We start from the raw sequence: 16268 nt of genomic DNA, 5'->3' as shown, positions 1-16268 counted from the left end.
TGTATTCAAATGAATTTATGAATGCATGTCAATGATCACAAAATTCAAGATATGAACCCTTTGTGCCAAAAGGGTTCTTTCTTGTCATTATAGAACCTTTTTAGCATGAAAGGTTCTTTGGAGTTGAGTAAAGAACCCTATGGTTCTATATAGAACCCCAATGATCCCTTTCTTCTAACAGTTTGTTGTCATAAGCAGGGTTGGTTCTAGGGTGAGTGGATATCCATGTGACTTTTTATTTTAATAAATCAGAAAGATTTACCTAGTTTAAAATATACAAAAACAATAAAAACAAATTTAAAACATTTTATTTAAAGTTTATCCCTTGTATCCTGACACATATGCTGATGTTGTGTCTCTATCTCACTTTTTTTTTTTTTTTTTTTTTTTTTTTTTTTTGTCTCTGTCTCTGTTTTATTTTATTTTCCAATCAAGCCTGACTGGCTACACTCGTCCTGGTAGAACAGGGATAAGCAAACATGAAGCAGTGCACTGACATACTCTTACTCTATAAAGATATACTGGTCAAAAGACTTTATCTCTGTGTTTAAAGCCAAGTATAATTATAAACGCAGGGCTCTATACACTTATATTTTTGAAGGAGGACTTACACAGCACTTACAAATTGCATAAATAATCATAAGAAGGTTAATGTATCAAATATACAATTTGGAATAGGCTACAGAAATATGAAATTATGAAAAAAAAATTAGAATGGTACTTTGCCACTAGGTGGCGGCATGCCACTGCCTTAATGAGTGAGTCGGTCAGTCATTTAATCAATGGAGTCGTTAGAAACGGATGATTCATTCAGAAAAAAAAGTGTGTGTGTGTGTGTGTGTGTGTGTGTGTGTGTGTGTGTGTCCCCTACAGACTGTGCTGCGCAACCGTTAACTGTTCGATGTTCAAAATGTGACGTTAAATCAGACACAATTTAAAACCGAAAAATAAATATAAAAGTTACAGATACCTGAAGTAAGCTGTTGTATCTTGGCATTCAAGTGTTTTGGCTGGGGGGTTTTACTTCCTTTTTTTAAGAAGAAGAAGATTAATTTTGAAATATCCATTTTAATTTTCGAATAAATTGATCTAGTAAAATACTACACGCCAACAAACCGCCTTCCTCCAAAAGATCTCACTTCATTGGCTGGATCGTACAGACGCTCATCGATGGTTGGCCAGTTTACATGTCAGTTAAAAGCACTAGACTCAGTGGGCGGTTTTCGTCAGATGTGAATGACAACGCGTACTTACTTGGGTAAATTGACAGACACTGTGGACTTGAGTCGAGAGATATTTATTTATTTATTTAAATTCTAATATAAATTACTTTATTGGGCATGAACACACATTGATGGCATGGTGGTAATAAAAACATTCGGGGCTTTACTGAAAACATTCGGGGCTCCAGCCCCCTTAGCCCACCCCTAACGCCGCCCCTGCTTCCCACCACGAAATTGCTTATTTTGTTCTTTGATTCGCGAACCCGCTCCGAACTCCCGAACTGATTCAAATGATTCGCGATCCCCAAACTAACTCAAATGATTCGCGGAACGCGCTACGAAATCCCGAACTGACTCAAAAGATTCGCGCACCCGCTCCGAACTCCCAAATTGACTCAAATGATTCGCGATCCCCCAAATTGACTCAAATAATTCGCGATTCCGCTCCAAGCTCCCGAACTGATTAAAATGATTCACGCTCCGAACTCCCGAACTGACTCAAATGAGTCGCGATCCCCAAACTGACTCAAATGATTCGCGATCGAAATCCCGAACGGACTCAAATCATTCGCGCTCCAAAACTCCCGAGCTGACTCAAATGATTCATGCTCGAACTCCGAACTGACTAAAATGATTCGCGAACCCACTTTGAACTACAGAACTGACTCATGATTCGCGAACCACTCCGAACTCCCGAGCTGACTCAAATGATTCGAGAACCCGCTACGAACTCCCGAACTGACTTATTCGCGAACCACAAACTGACTAAAATGATTTGCCAACCTGCTCCAAACTTCCAAACTGACTCAAATGATTCGCGAACCAGCTACGAACTCCCGAACTGACTCAAATGATTCGCGATCCCCAAACTGACTCAAATGATTCGCGAATCCGCTCCGAAATCCAGAAATGACTAAAATGATCCCGCTCCGAACACACGAGAACTCTTTGACCACAGCTGCTGTGCTTCAAAAGCTCTTGCAATCCACTAGCACACTTTTCAAAGCAAAACACTTTAAAACATGTTTGTTTGGTTAATTGGAAATATTAAAACAATATATATAGTGTGACCTTGAGAAATAACTTCAAATATAGCGAAAACGTAATGACAGTTGATGACATTACAAAATACAGTTTGTAAAATATTAGTGTTATCTAACAGATGTTTCATAATTTTAATGCCCTTGATTCATGGCAATGACCCCAGGTAACAATAATCATTGGAAGTATGGTATTGTTATCATGAAAACCAGCCTTTGTGAAGGTAACAATTGGTGGATGTAAAATTAAATTGCATCAAACATTAATGAAGGGTTTCCAAGCATTAATGAAGGATTTCTTAGGTTTGCCACAGGAATGACGGCACTAATCAAGCAAACTTTCTGTAATTACAAACTGTTTTTTATGAGACCCTGACACAAGAGAAGTTGAGTCTCTGGTGCAGATCACGTAACAGACACCATCAAGCAGTTACAAACAGAAATGTTTATTTCCATTCACAGTCCAACCAGACCACACATTTCAATTTTGCCAATTTTCTTTTAAAACATGAGCAACCGAAGCAAGTTGTGCATATAAATGATGTTAGAATGTGTCATCATACATGCTGCATTAAATAAATGAATAAAAACGCGGTTAGAAAATAAACATAAATAACAAGGTCAAATGTAACATTTTTAGGCCTTCATTTAAAATTGCTGACAAAATATACTAAGGCCGATATCTGAAAGCAAGTTGCAGCTGACAAAATAAACCGCAGACATCTGAATGGATCTTATGATTCAAAATGCCACTATAAACTCATATCGGGGCCCTTTAATGGTGATACAGTACGATTTATCTAGAACCACTGCAAAATTAGTTCCTTAAACAGTTTTCTTTTGTTTTCAGAATAAATACCTACACATTCTTCAACGAAGAGACATTTACTTAACATGTTAAAATGAGTTTAGTTTATGCCTAAAACAAGTAGAAAAAATTAACAGAATTATTTTTATCCAGTCGATTTTCTTAATCATGTTTTAAGCATAAACTCTTAATTTTTATGAATTTTTCAGAAAACAAGATTTTATGTTATCAAAAAGTAATTGTGGATTTTTAGACATTTGCAAAGGCAAAAAGACAAAAATATGTTTATTTTTGCAGTGACCTACTTCCCTAAGAGCTTCAAGTCTATGTCATCACTAAACGAAACTAAAACAGGACCATTAAAACTGTTAATATCTACAAAAACATTAAAAAGGATTAAAACAGAAAGGGGTTAACTTGAACTATACATTATTGCTAAATACTGAATCGGCACGTTTTACAAAAAAAGTGTAATAATAAAAAAAATGCAGATATATTTGGCTATTTTTTTTGCCTGATGGTGTTGATGAATATGGTCCCTGTGTGAATGCGGTCTATTCCAGTTCCACTTCAAGAAAGCACACAAGAGGGACAAACAGGATAGATGTGCACTATGAAAACATTCTCTCTGGCTCGGTGTATATCAGGGGTTAAAGTTCCTCTTCTTCATCATCCTGAGAACTAGGCCACGGTTCTAGATCATGGCTCGGAAAGCGAAGGATAACGCGGCTCCCAGAGCCAAGCCAAGAGAGAGGAAGAAGGCCATGATGGCCCCTGCGGTTTCCGCTTCATGTTGAGACACTTTCCTGTGGGACAAACATAAAACATCAGAGATGTCAGTGTTTAATGTGAACAGAAAAGATTCAACTAACATTGCACTTGAAGAGCTAATGGCATTTCTTTGTTTTACAAGCTGCACAGATTGAGACTGATATTAGGTCTATTTTCCGCACGCATGTTGATGATGTTCTGTACGTACTTTGGTCCGAAGCACATGCAGAGGCTGGCCAGGTATCCGTTGCTGAAGGAGAAGAGGATCATGAAGATGATGTACCAGGCATCATGACCGAACACCACGGGCAGGAGGACTCTGGGCTGAACGTTACAGAGCATGAAGAGAGGAACGAACACCAAGCGTGCGATGACCAGGACGGGCAGCCAGATGCTGTCTTTACCGGGCTGAGTAGAGAACAGAGAGCACACAAACATTCATCATCATCATCATCTTCAGAACAAACCAAATCGGAGAAATGCATTACATTTTATGTATCAAGACACCATTCAGTTCATATAAATACTGTATTGGTGATAGCTTAGCATATTAATTACTAAAATAACTCCAATTCAAACTGAAATTTAAAAAAATGAAACTATTGCTAAAGAGAAATATTTAAAGTTATTTAAAATGATGAACAAAAAAAAAATTACTGAGCCAATTAACAACTATTTGCCAATTAACAACTATTTTTAACTGTCAATTTCAAAATGTATAATTTTTTATTTTAACATTTTCAGGGAAAACTATATTGTTGGTTTAATGTACTATTTTTTATTAAAACGATTACATGATTTTAATTGCAGGAATAAAAAGATATAAATATTAGATAAAAAAAAAAAAGTACTAAAAATCCTCAAATTCAAAACTGAAATAAAATAAAACATTATTGCCAGAGAGAAATATTTAAATTAGTAATTTAAAACTGTAAATTACACATTAACTGAAGTTAAAAATGAAAATAAAAGCCAATTCAAAGTGAATTAATTACTAAACACTGAAAATAATGTTTAATTAAATGTCACATTATTAATAAATCATTAATATTATTTGAACTTTTCAAATCTATTATTAATTTAAATAATATCATTTAAAATTAAATATTTATTTAAAATATTTGGTAACACAGAAAAAGGTTTAATTTGTTAAACCAAACTTTCAAAAATAATTTTCCCAATCATTTTTAATTTCAACATTTATTAAAGCAAAACAAGACATAATATAAATAATGGCATATTATAAACGTTCTCTTAACATCAGAAGTTTTTTATATTATTTTCTCATTATATCCACTACCAAGTTCCATCAGGACGGCTCTGGCCATTATCAAACCCATGCTGGTCGACCCAATGCTTAAGCAGTGCATGAGAAAGACAGAAGAACAGGAATTTATCATTCAGTACATTCTGAGGTCAAGTGAGCGTCCGTGTGAAAGTGGCCTTTCTCCTAAAATACTCCAAACCCACAGCAATACTAAGTCTAAATCGGGCTAATTTACAGCTACTGCCTGGACGAGACATCTTCAGTTCATTTCCTACCCTCCTCATGTACCTCAGTACATGCTGATCTACAGCAGTCATAATTTCAACCATGATGCTCAGCTCTTGCTCAACCAATGCACACTCATTTCATTCGCTCGTGTTATTAAAGACAGGTTTTCAGAGTGATGGGGTCTGCTCCACTGAGCTCTTCCTTGATCACTTCAGCAGTTTTCCCTGTAAGTGAGTTTGACGTTTTATAGGAGGAAGTCACACAGCAGGCTGAGTTCCTAGTAAAAGTTTTCTGTGTTGACTTACACTTGTAAGTCATGAGAGGAAAACACAGAGCTCAAAACAGATCAACTCTTGTTCAGACCATACAAATATAACTAAAGCAGCGATGACTAAACTAAATGATTCTGCTTTAACCATATTTTTTATTCGTTTAGACAATTCAACAGAGGTCCTAAGAATGCTTTACTTTTATGCTGCAAGGGAAAATACAGCTAAGTATCATAAGTGAAAGGACACTCAATATTTCTCAAAGATTGCACCAATTGGTAGCATAAATATAGGAAATACAAATGGGCAGAGAATTGAGCCCTGTGGCACCCCACAAGCAATTGGGTTTAAGGACGAACTATGTTGGCGAACGGAAACTTTAAAACCTCGGTTTTAAAAAGATTTTAACTATTTCACCTATCACCTATTTTATAACACCTATTGATCAGTTTTTTAACCAAAGCATGAAGGTATGATAAGAGTAGTCATGAAAATAGTAGTGTACAAGAAACAGACTGAAATTGCAACAAATGGGCAAGATTTTTGGTGACTAACATTTGAGTCTGTTCCACACACAAAGCCATCATGTTATTCAGAAGACCACTTTTGGACCACTTTTAATGGTGCATTTTGTCCTTTTGGAGCTTGAATGCCTGTGCTGACTACATGGAAACAGCAACTTGTTCCACATAACAAACGATGTCACATGAGTTCATAAAAACATCAAGTTTTCATTTCTGGCTGAACTGCTCTTTCAAATGATGTAGGACTTTCCAGAGAAACTTGCCAACAGTGTTTTCCCTGCTCTGCTCTTTGTAGCTTGGTTCTGTTCAGCAAGATCACACTTTAACAGGAACTCCACAAAAACCAAGAGGGGACGGTCAAATAAAAAAGCAGATGCTCCATCTGGTTCGAGCTCTAATAAAGCATTTGCAGCACGTGTTTGAAGAGTCTGCGTCTGAGCCAGATTATCATACACACGTACCCACATACAAACAGCAGTCAGGCTCCTGCCAGCCCAGTCCATCATGTTGAACAGGAGGAAGCAGGACACTGGGATGAAATACTTATCTGTGAAAGAGACAGAGGAGTTGTGACACGACTGCTCTCAGTGGCAGAGAATACAAATAGGAACATTGATATAGTGACATGCAAACACACTCACGCCAACCGTTCTTCTCGTCAGCAACAGTGGTCTTGACATCAACAGTGACAGCGGGAAAGACGCCAATGGTGATTGTGAAAACAAAGCACACGGAAAGAGCCATCACCCAGATCTAAGACAGGAGATCAAACAGTACAAGTCTTATTAGAAACAGACTTCCTGGCTCTTTAGAGACTTTATGATGCATCACTATTTTTGTTAGTTTTGTGGGCAGCTGGTTGGAGTCTATACCTGTTTGAAGATGCCAAACACTGACACAGCGGGTTTGTTCTCTTCTTCAGTCAGGCTCAGGACCGGCCTCTTCTCTGCTTGATCTTCTAGAAGCCAGGAACACAAAAACAAGTTTCTCTTTACAGGGAAAAACGGATGATACGAGTCAGACACAATTCCATACTTCTATGTATGTGTCATTTAGCAGCATTAAAGGTGCTGTAGGGAACTTTTGTAAAAAAAAATTTTTTTTTCATATTTGTTAAACCTGTCATTATGTCCTGACAGTAGAATATGAGACAGATAATCTGTGAAAAAAAATCAAGCTCCTCTGGCTCCTCCCAGTGGTCCTATTCCCATTTGCAGAAACTCCATCGCTCCCGGTAAAAAACAACCAATCAGAGCTGCAGTCCGTAACTTTTTTTGTGTTCAAAATGTAGAAAAATATATATAATAAGCGAGTACACCATGAATCCATTTTCCAAACCGTGTTTTTGGCTTGTCCTGAATCACTAGGGTGCACCTATAATAAGTGTTTATATTCGGACTATTTTAGATTGCTTCGGGGGTACCGCGGCGGAGTAACCTAGTACCTTTGTGATTCTTCATAGACATAAACAGAGAGAAGTAGTTCCGGCTACGATGTTCTTCCGCAAGATGCAAGCAGTTCTGTTTATTAACCGCTAGAGCGTCAAAAGTTACCAACCGCAGCTTTAAAGCCAATGAATAAAACACTAATAAAACAAAATGCAATATATAAAATATTGTAACAAGACTTTAAGACAAAACTCTCTAAATATAAAGCGTAAATATTTAAGGTACAGTCCATTTTAATGCAAAATAAGATCAAATAAGAAAATGTAAAATAAGCATATTATTTATATAAGCATATATATATATATATATATATATATATATATATATATATATATATATATATTAAGAGCACTAGTGTCCCAAAGTCAAAATAATTAGGTAAAAAATATATAAAAACAAAAAGTTCTAAAATAAAATTTTAAAAAGTTTATATATATATATATATATATATATATATATATATATATATATACACACACACACACACGTACATACACACACACACACACACACACACACACACATACTGAAATAATTTTTTTAAATTAAATAATTATAAATTAAATTATGTAATACAAAAAAATTTAAATAAAAACAAATTACAAAAATTATATACATTTTAATAAATGTAAAATAAGAAAAACAAAAATAAAAAGTGTCCCAAGGTCAAAATATTTAGATTACAAAATAAAATAAAAAAATAAAAATTTATAAATTGAAATAAAAATATGAAACAATTGTAAATTGAACTTAAATTTAGAAATACAATATAATTAAAATTAAAAGAAATTATAAAAATTATATAAATTGAAATAAATGTGCCTGTTATTTAGACAGGACTCAAGTGCACTAGTGTTCCTATGCTAAAATATTTAGGAGGTCAAATAAAATCATCTGAAGCACAAATAAATTACCTCAAAATCTTGAATAGATACGTCTGTATGTTGTCTGAATATTAATACAGTTTCTTGAGGATTGGTAACCTTCAGAGGGCACCATCTCTATGACCTGATTTATACTGCATTCACAAACTTCTGCATGCTTTCTCGGTTTGTGTGATATGAAGTCAAATGAAAAGCAGCCATTCACAGTGTGAAACCTAACCTGACTACAAAGTTGGATGCATTGGAGGTAACAGTGTTTTTTGTTATTCCAGTGGTCTCATATATTCATTCATGAGCATTAGACGATATCAGATGTTTAGAGAAACATTTCTGATTAACTCTGGACATTACCTTGTTTCAGCAAATCCATCTTGTTTTCCTCATCAGAGTTGGATCTGGAGCCATTGCTCTCAGAATAATACTGGAAAAACTCCTGCAGAACAAATACTTGGAGTTTTTAACATGTATACGTCAAAACATGATTCTCAGCATTGATCAGTGGAAATGAAACGCAGATGTGAGTTTACATCATACCATTTTAGGCAGAGCGAAGTAAGAAACGATGGCCACTAGAATAACCACACAGGCAGTGATGAAGTAACCGAAGGCACTGTCCTGCAGCTCTGAGCCCGCTGGAAAAGACAACAACACCTGAAACTAAACGGTCATGTCTGCTAAATAAAAAAGTTGCTTCAAAACACAGATTAAGCCATTCAGAACTGCACATGGAAATCAATGTTTTTGACATATAAACGCACATTATCACTTATCAACTAGTTCTGCGTTTAATTCTGATATTAAACGTGTTTGAATTGATCCAGTGCAATTTTAGTGTTTTTATACTATTATATTACTATTATATTTTATTACTGTATTAATATTTTTTATTTTCAGTTTTAATTTTAATGTTAGTAATATGATGTGCATTTGTAAGTTTTATTAGTTTTAGTTAAAAAAAATTATATTTTGCCTTATATTTTGTTTTATTTTTATTTCAGCTTTAGTACTTTAATTTATGCTTATTTTATTTCATTTAGTTCCAAAGGTTATATTTCCAATTTTATGTGATGTGATCATTTCAGCTTTCAACATATCTGAATCTACTGGAAATCTTTTGTTTCAGCATTATTTTAGCCTTTTTTAAAACCTAAAGTATTTATTAATATAAATATTTTTAATATTAGTTTAATTAAAATTGTTATGTGTTTGTCCTTTATATTAGTTTTATAAAGAATATTTATATTTAGCTTTATTTCTATTTAATTTTTTCCATTTTCATTTTGGTGCTTCAACTTATTTTAAAAGAGTTTTTTCAGTTTAAGGTTTTTATCTTATACTAATTGTTATTTTTATTTCAAATTTAAACATCTACTTTGAATCGGTTTTATCAGGTGTTAAGTATTATTTATATCCAATTCTAATATTATTTAATAATTAATATTTGTATATATTTAATATTTGTATAGCTTTTTGTATTATAATTGGCTTTTTAAATATTTCTGTTTAGCATTAATTTCATTTTTTTTTTTTTTTTTGATTTCAGCTTTCTTTTTTCGTTTTAGCTAACAATAACAAAGCTGGTTTAGAATTTTCCACATTCCAGTTCCTCCCATTTGGAAAAGAAGAAAATAAGGAGAATGTCAAAAGATTAACACATACAGGCGAGTGCACAGATCATGGAGAAGGCTGCAAATGCCCCTGCCAGGCCCTGTCCGCTCATGATGGGTGTGGTGTAGGACGCTGGGAGCATCCCAGCCAAACCAAACAGACTCCCCTGAAGAATCGCCCCGAACGCTGAAAAAAAAAATAAAAAGAGACGTAACGATGGTTAAGATTAGAGATAAATGCAGACAGAAACACGTAAAAGGTCATGATAACACATTTCTGAGAGTTCACTGCTGTAAGATCTTGTCTTTCAATTAGGACCTCCCCCAGCTTGGTTCTCCAAACATGCTGTGTATTAATATCAGCACCAAAGGATGTGTGTGAACTAGGGATGCACCGATAATATTTTTGGGGCCGATACCGATATTAACAACCACTTATTGGCCTATTCCGATACCGATATTTGTCACTTCCTCAAATTTTGGCATTAAAATAGATAGTGTTTTGGTCATGTTTTAAATTAGCAAAGTTAAATAAACTATACTAGCAGTTTTATTGCTGCATAATCAAATACTTTCTAATGAACATAGATTGGATCCATTTAACATTCAGCAAGCCAACATAAATACAACAGAACAAAGATAGATATTAAATAAACAGTGCATTTTCAGGTACAGAAATAAAGTAAACAAATTTAACACTTCACTGTTTAAATTAAATACATATTTATTGTAACAGATTGTATTATGATTAATCTTCTAATTAGTTTTTGTATACATTTAAACTATTATAAGTTTAAATATGTATGAGATCTCCTTTACTAAGGCAGGACTCTTATTTCGACAGGTTTTCTAGTCTACAAAGTTTTATGGGTAATGAAAGCATGAAGTTCTCCGGATTTAAAGTTTGTCCGTTTATTAAGCAAACCCCGAAAAGGCATGAGATCTGTATATATTTGTCAGTTGTAATAAGTGTTTTTTTTTTTTAATTCGCTGTGTGTTGATGATAATGCAACTGAGAGTGAAAAAGATGCAATAAACTTAATAAAATAACAGTAACGTTTTTGTTATCATTCAGATGAGATCCGCTAAACTTATGAAATTTGCTAAAGTTATTTAGTCAAGAATAGTGTGCAATCTCTTGTTATTTGATTAGCATTAAAGTGCAGACAGCATAACTAGGATTGTACAACAGACATTATACATCTTAGTGCCTTCACGCAGTTAACTAATAAAGCATTTGTTTGTTATATCGTCTTTTTTCTTTATATAGCTGATATGTTGATGGTTGTAAATTGAGGGAAAAAAATCGTCTGATAAATATCGGCAGCCGATATATCGGTGTATCCCTAGTAGTAAGTCATTGGGGCGTAGGAACTAGGCAAAAAAAAAAAATCCTTAATATATTCTAATTTTGTCAAGAATTATAAAAAAAAATATTTTCAATAAGCTCATCATTTGTTCTAAAATAGTCTAGTCTGTCTATGTCTATTTTGATGTTTCTGTTCAGCAGACAGTGAGGCTCGGGTTTGTTCCGATCAGAGCTTGTGAGCTCCGATACGCTCCGTTCGCTCATTCCGTGGGGTCTCGCTCAACCAGGCCCATCGTCAAGGGGGGGCATCGGGGGGCAGTGCCCCCCCAAATGACTTTTTGTGCCCCCCTAAACGTAACGCACAGAACAGTTAACCAAACTTGCATTACTGTGCATTCACACCGCCGGCGTCGAGACCGTAAAAGTGGCCGGAAGTCATTCATTTTCAATGTAAACCAGGGTCGAGCAGCGGCGAGGCGCGGCGCGAAAGGGCGCAACTTGGCCTTTGATAGCGTCGAGTAGAGTTGAAATCAAGGCAACTTTATGGTAATGAGCTATGACACAGTTGGGCAGCAACCAATCGGAACGTAGAAGTCAACCGCTTGAGAGGATTCCAGAGGACGCAGCTCCGATCACATTATTTCCAAAGCAAAATAAAGGACAGGTTGATTATTGCTGTTTCGCGTTTGCAGTAATCTATGATGTGTCCCCGTTTGCGTACAGGGACATACAAATATAATTAAAAGTGATACGTGGACCAAAGTGTCTGAGATCGTTTATTTTAAGTAAAGGATATTAATTTCATCCACAAGGACATTTAATGAGATTAACTTATAACGTAAACCTCCTTGTAGTTAGTCTGCATAAGATCAAAATGTCTGTTTGCTTTGCGGCCACTTCTATTACAAAATAAACATTCGGTCTACGTCAGAGCGTCTGAGCGCTCACGAATCTTTCTACAGCGTCGTGAGCAGAGCGGCAAGAGCGATATTTGCCGCTCCCGACGCCTCCGATGTAAATGCGCAATAAGACGTTTGATAATGTATGTTATAGAGTTGGATACTGCTCTAATAACGTTGTTTCAGCAGAACTTGGCTCACAGGAACAGTAATCACTACAACGGTAACACTAGAAATGCATAACACATTACTTTCAGAAATGATTCAGACGATTCATTATTCAACGCATTATTACACAGAACATAATTTTAAATATAATTATATTCATAAATGACTGTTAAAACATCCCAAAACAGCACCCAAACCTTGCAAAGACCTACCTAATTAATTATTCTAATACAACAGCCAATGCCAAGTCTCCAGCAGCAGACCTTTCAATATGTTATTTTTGTGTTAGTAGTTTTATTAATTCAAATTACAATATGCAGTTTGTGTGTAAGTATATGTATATGTATATATAAATCATGCAATTCATTTAGTTAAGCATACAGTTTTGTATTGTTTATACGCAATTCCTTTGCGCAGCTGATCTGCGCTTTGCATGCGATCTCAGAATACATTTTTGGCGGTTTTGGAAATGTTAAGAGACAATAAACAGAGACCTTGAGATCAAACGGTGAAGTATTTTATTTGAATAATTGAACAAAACAAGACTATTGTGGTCTATTTTAGTTATAGCCTAAAATGGGTTTATGTTATGGTCTGTCTCAGATCATTAAAAAAAGTGTGCCCCCCTATGAAAATTAAATGCCCGCCCATTTGGTTTGTTCTGGCGACGGCCCTGCGCTCAACCCAGAATGGCCTGCTGGTTCCAAAATATGCAAGGAGACATTTAATTGTTTAGTAATAAGCTGGTGTTTTCTGTGTCGCTGCAAAGACTAAGTTGACGATGCTGACTTGCCATGAACGCCAGAGAGAAATGCACATTTCATACGGATTACATAATCAGAGAGTAGCCTATTTATTTTGGTTTTAATCTTTTCGTTTAAAAGTAAACATTTCAAGCTTTCTGTAATAGATAGCCTATATTTCTCAAATCTGTGAGGCACACGCTGAGTTTCGGTGCCCTCCAGGTCACATGCAAGTGATCGTGCAGGCTTCATTGTCTGTTATATATTTGCTTCTAATTTATAAAATATGGGCAATTGATTGATAAAACATTGATCAAAATTAAGATACAATTTATAGAAAACGAAAATATTTATCTTAATCTGATTTTCTACACAAAAAAAAAAACATTTATTGTTATTATTATCATCATTATCATTATTATTATTATTAATGTTGAAAAGAGCTGAGAATATTTTTTCAGGTTTATTAGAGGGATAAATTGAAAGAATAGCATTATTACAATTTATCATTATTACCAGCATTATTATTTATCATCGCGAAGCAAACAGTAAAATAAAAGAACTTGAACAGTCTCGCTGCTTTTTCTTCTGTTATTGGCGAATTCAAGCCGCGCGCTTCAGTTTGAATCTGAATAGAGCGTTCAGCACGGGGGCGTGGTCACATTAATGAAGGGAGATGTGAAAAACTAGACATCGTGTTGTTTTCATATGGATTACTTTATCACAGAATATCTGTTTTGGCAGCACTTGTTTAGTTTAAAAGCAGACATGTCAAGCTTTCTATAGATATCCCTCTCATGTCTCTTCGTTGAGTATTCACGGAGTTACAGTTAATTTTAATGACGTGTTTGTATACATGACATCAGCGCAGACAAAGGCTGCAGACAGCACACCTTGTTTGTTATCTTTATTTTATAAGTGCACAAAAAAGTAGACCCTTTACAGATTCGATCGATGTATTACTCTTATGTACGATCAAAATTTAATGTAATTTAAATTCTTTCCGGGGTTATCAGGAGAAAATGACTCCTAACGCGTATTCGCGTTAAACAACTCCAGAGGGTTAAAAAGAGTTTTTTATAAAACAAAACTTAATGAAGTCGTCAAAATCATGTTTACCAAAAACAGGTCTTCACCTTTTCTCGTGCCGCTTTCATCTCTACGTGCAGACTGAGCTTGTGCGTCATCTTCGCGCTAGTTATTCAGCCAATAAAGTATAGGCCTATGTATTTAAAAATTGTGTCTAGTACTATATTAATTACAAAGGTTTAATTGGCATCTCTATTTCAGATGACCCGACCGACCACGACCCGAATATCATTACAAATATTTTTGCATGACTCGTAACCGCAGCACCCGCTCATTTTGGATCAACCCGCGCATCACTGATCCCTAGTGTGAATTCAAGCCATCTTTTACTCATTATGAACTCCAAACACAAACCAAACCTTGTGACCCGACCCAGAGCAGAGAAAAACTACAGAGAAGAGCACGACATTGAGGTCAAGAGCCCTGGAATAGACACACTGCAGATGATGATGATGATGATGATGATACTCACAGTTGATGCAGATGATTTTGATCATAGTGAAGACAAAAAACGGCAGGGGCTCCATCTCCACCTTCACCAGCACAGCTGTGATGAGAAACACCACTAAAATGACAGAGAGACTGCCTGAGATCCTCAGCTTCTGAGGAATCCTGGGAAAAAAACGACACAAGATCAGCTCTCCTGAGATAATGTTCAGACAGCAGCTAATATTGAGATTCATGCAAAGTTACACAATACCCCTGCATTATCATTCCAGCTCCTTTCCCACATTTTAGAAGTCAACAAAGTTGTTGAACAGCACAATGAAAGATGGGAGTGTGCATCTTTCACGGTTTAGTCCAACTCATCAATTAAGCGTAGTTTCGTAAAGTAGACAATTGATATTTTTGATATAGACTTATATACGAGGCAGTACTGTTTAAAGGCAGTATTTGTGGATTTCAAACAGATTTAATTGCAATTAATCTCAAGCCTATTTTTCATAAACAATATTGAATTTTCTCCGATATGAATTATATTACAGTAATTCTATTTTTAATTTAATTTATCCCTATCATGCATGAGTTCATGCATACATTTATATATTTTTTATACAATATATAACATACAATAAATAATTACATTTAAAAAGGTCTGTAAAATAACTAGATTTAATACATTTATAATTAAAAAAATATATAATCATAGATTTATCGTCATTAGAATTTATTTAAAACATTATGAAACAATAATAGTAATTGCTTATAGTTTTTCTCTATCATTGAACAAGGTTTAGCTTCCATAATCGGGTTTAAACTAAGCCATCACATTTTCAAAGAGTCTTTTAAGTCTAATATCAGCCAGAACAGAATTTCACTGAGCTTCAATGTCCAGTCGGGTGTTTAATGAAGCCATATTTAATCTTTTAAATGTATGTGTTAATTATGTGGGGCTTTAATCTATACAGGTTTCTCATATGAAACACAGAGGTTGCTCTCACCGCTGATGAATGAAGGAGTTGAGGCAGGTGAAAATCAGCAGCGGCACCATGGCACACAGCGTCATCACGTTGTTGAACTTTGACGCCAGGACGCTACGTCCAGGACCGTCCTCTGTACCACTGACTGTCAGATTATTTACTCCGTTTATCTGTGGGTCTATCAGACGGTCGGTAAAGTACTGCAGAATAATAAGAAGACAATGAAAGTTATGTTACTAAATGAGGGCCCTACAAGTCGCTCTCATACACTTACATTCTTCTTACATATTCATACATTTATGACATATATTATAATTATGACCCTTCATATAACCTTAAGCATCATATAATAAAATTAGCATTTCTAAAAGAAAAATGTTACAGGTGCATTTTTATGTTTTTGGCTTCAAAATGTAAAATGCATAGTAAAAAAAAAAAAAAAAAGAATTGTCATATCACAATCATTAAATGAACCATGAAGAAAATTCTATAAATCTTCAAAACTCTTCTTAAGATAGTTTTAACCAAACCTGAGAGGATTTGGTCCAAGTAACCAAAACCAATCATATA

At 35.0% G+C, this 16268-nt stretch overlaps 1 protein-coding gene across 5 annotated transcripts in view; it reads right to left on the bottom strand.

Annotated features, from left to right (window-relative positions):
* Window positions 1-2690: 2690 nt before the first annotated feature.
* Window positions 2691-16268, bottom strand: part of LOC113056679 (equilibrative nucleoside transporter 1-like) — a 33788-nt gene continuing 20210 nt past the window's right edge. For 4 of the 5 annotated variants that reach the window (XM_026223477.1, XM_026223478.1, XM_026223479.1 and 1 more), the window contains 10 exons: window positions 15720-15898; window positions 14750-14889; window positions 10122-10256; window positions 8997-9094; window positions 8814-8895; window positions 7003-7088; window positions 6772-6883; window positions 6592-6677; window positions 4051-4250; window positions 2691-3877 (listed from right to left, as the gene is read on the bottom strand). In XM_026223477.1, coding sequence (XP_026079262.1) covers window positions 3766-3877; window positions 4051-4250; window positions 6592-6677; window positions 6772-6883; window positions 7003-7088; window positions 8814-8895; window positions 8997-9094; window positions 10122-10256; window positions 14750-14889; window positions 15720-15898 — 1230 coding nt within the window. In that variant the 3' untranslated portion in view covers window positions 2691-3765. The remainder of the gene's footprint in view (window positions 3878-4050; window positions 4251-6591; window positions 6678-6771; window positions 6884-7002; window positions 7089-8813; window positions 8896-8996; window positions 9095-10121; window positions 10257-14749; window positions 14890-15719; window positions 15899-16268) is intronic. The other variant, XM_026223480.1, reaches the window with a different exon arrangement.

This window comes from Carassius auratus, chromosome 38, assembly GCF_003368295.1.
Source record: "Carassius auratus strain Wakin chromosome 38, ASM336829v1, whole genome shotgun sequence".
In the NCBI taxonomy this organism is placed as follows: Eukaryota; Metazoa; Chordata; class Actinopteri; order Cypriniformes; family Cyprinidae; genus Carassius; species Carassius auratus.
Note: the sequence above shows the minus strand (reverse complement) of the source record. Positions and strands in the feature narration are given on the sequence as shown.